This window comes from Didymella exigua (genome assembly GCF_010094145.1).
Source record: "Didymella exigua CBS 183.55 unplaced genomic scaffold M421scaffold_137, whole genome shotgun sequence".
Lineage (NCBI taxonomy): Eukaryota > Fungi > Ascomycota > Dothideomycetes > Pleosporales > Didymellaceae > Didymella > Didymella exigua.
The window spans coordinates 1-2,222 of record NW_022984911.1 but is presented as its reverse complement, the minus strand read 5'-3'; the positions used below and the strand labels follow the sequence as shown (position 1 = coordinate 2,222).

Genomic DNA, 2,222 nt, shown 5'->3' with positions numbered 1-2,222 from the left:
TTTCAATGTAGCAAGGAGGACTGCAGCTTTATCACTGTTAATATAAACAAGATGCGCATACACTACAAGAAAGAACATAAGCTGCTATAGCAAGGCAATAACAATGCACTGTATTAGAGAGTTAAGGTGCAGACATTCTTCTGCACTAGTGGGCTGCAGCGCTATTTTGTTGTGAATGCAGGAGACAGCAGCACAGGAGATAGCAACAGCGCGCTGTCTGCCCCCTATGATGTAGCAGACAATGTTAAAAGAGAGATGGCTGAGTGGGAGACAGTGCAGAGAGAAGAAGAGCAGAGGATGCAGCTCATGGACGCAGCTGTGGCGAAGACAGATCAGACAGGCTGGTTTAAGCAGACAGGCTGGCCGGAGCACTTTGCAGGCCGCAATCTGGCACATCTTGCGCATCAGGCCCAGCTGCCCAATCGAGGCGAGGTAAAGCTGCAGCTAGCTGCTGCACTGGTCGAGGGGCTTGTGGAGAGGAGCGTGCGGGGGCTGTTAACGCTGGACTGAGAGTCAAGACAGTAGTTAAGGAGCGCAAGGCGTGACAACCTGGACCTGCGCCTGCTTGCTTAACTGTAGAATGTGGAGAGTTAGGCTTACTACGCAAGCTACATAGTCAGGTTTATGTGCTACTTTCTGTGTATTATTGCTAACAAGGAGGCCTAAGCTGCATAATAAAGTAGAAGTAAGGCAAGTAATAATAATAATAATAATAATAATAATAATAACAAGGAAAGGTATAATAATAATAAAGAAGTAGAAGAGGAAGAGGATAGAGAGGGGGAAAGTAATTATAGCAGTAATATAGACAGTACTGCACGTAGCTTATAGTTAGTACTGTTAGCATAGTTAGCACAATTAGCACAATTAGGAGAGTTAGAAGACAAGGCTAGAGGCAATAGCATCAGCTGTTGCCTGCAGCGCAGGAAGAAGAAGATAGACTACATGAAGGATGCGCGCGAGCTGTTCTGCTGGCAAGGCTCGCAGCGCTTGCGGGCAATGCAGCTGTGGGACGCTTTAGAAGGTGGCGATTAAGGTGCTTAGATGCAGGGATTGCTTAACACACTTACGGCGTTCTTCTTTGCTTTAATAGGCAGTAAACTGCTTAGCAACAGGCTTGTTCACTTTCTTGCTGTGCTGGGCATTAACGCAGAGCTAGGCTGCTTGCGCACAGTGAAGAACTACTTATACATGCTTGCTAGCGTGGTGTACTGCGTGCGCGTGCTTAGCGTAGAAAAGCTTCTGCTGCATGTGTGCCGCGATAAGCAGACCAACAAGGACTAGCAGTGGTTCTTGACAGCAAGAAAGCAGTATCTGGCCAACAGCTCGTACAGCCCGATGAGCGAGACAATCAACATGCTAGCATACAGCAGGCACGTCGCGCTAGTGGCAGGCAACGCGGGCAATGCGTACTGGTCACAGGACAAGAAGATCTTCTACTTGCATAGCTAGTAGGTCTACGTTAGCTGCTTTTAGAAGATAGCGCAGGACATAGTCACAGAGGCAGAGCAGGTGCTGTAGCAGGAACTGTGCTAGGTAGTAAGGAAAGAAGAATAGTTTACTATTAAGCTAGACAAGGTTATTAACAACGTCTTGTTTACAAAACACTAGTATTTATTTATAGAGTAGGTTAAGAATAGGCTTAGTAGTAGGCTATAGTAGATGCTTATATAGGTAAAACAGATAGAATAGGGCTATAGACTATACTTAAGTAATAGCAAGTAGAATATAAAGTAGGTTAGGTAGTACTTGTGTTGCGTAGACTACTTCTTAACACTATTACTTGTCTACATGTATATAACATCTAGACAGCTAGGTAGAGGGTTAGAGGTAATAATAATGCGCTTTTAGAACAGGCAGCTATAAGACTACAATATCTTTATTATTAATAGGCAGGTAATAATAGTTGCCTGCTATTATAAGTCACAGTTGCAGTAGGACAAGCTAAAGGTAGTGCTATGCTTCTTGCCACCGCAGCTAGGACAGGTCATGGTTGTGTATTTAGCGTACTTGCGCCTGTTTCGAGAGTACTTGACTGTGAATGTGCTTGGTGGTGGCTTCAGCGACTATGTGTGGGCAGACGAGCGTGGGCTGTGGGGGACTGACTGACTGACGCGGGCGCTGCAGCGCGAGACAGGCAAGAGACTTGGAGTGGAGCTGCACACGCTCGACTACCGGCACACCGCTGTCGGCATCGGGAGGGAGAAGGTAGGGCCGGCGTT

General features: G+C 46.5%; 1 protein-coding gene across 1 annotated transcript; it reads left to right on the top strand.

Annotated features, from left to right (window-relative positions):
* Positions 1-297: 297 nt before the first annotated feature.
* Positions 298-1,035, top strand: M421DRAFT_10805 (uncharacterized protein; the record flags this gene model as incomplete). The annotated part of the gene is made up of 2 exons (XM_033587165.1): positions 298-432; positions 922-1,035. 2 exons carry the CDS (start codon positions 298-300, stop codon positions 1,033-1,035), a joined length of 249 nt encoding a protein of 82 aa, XP_033442397.1.
* Between the last annotated feature and the right edge of the window lie 1,187 nt (positions 1,036-2,222).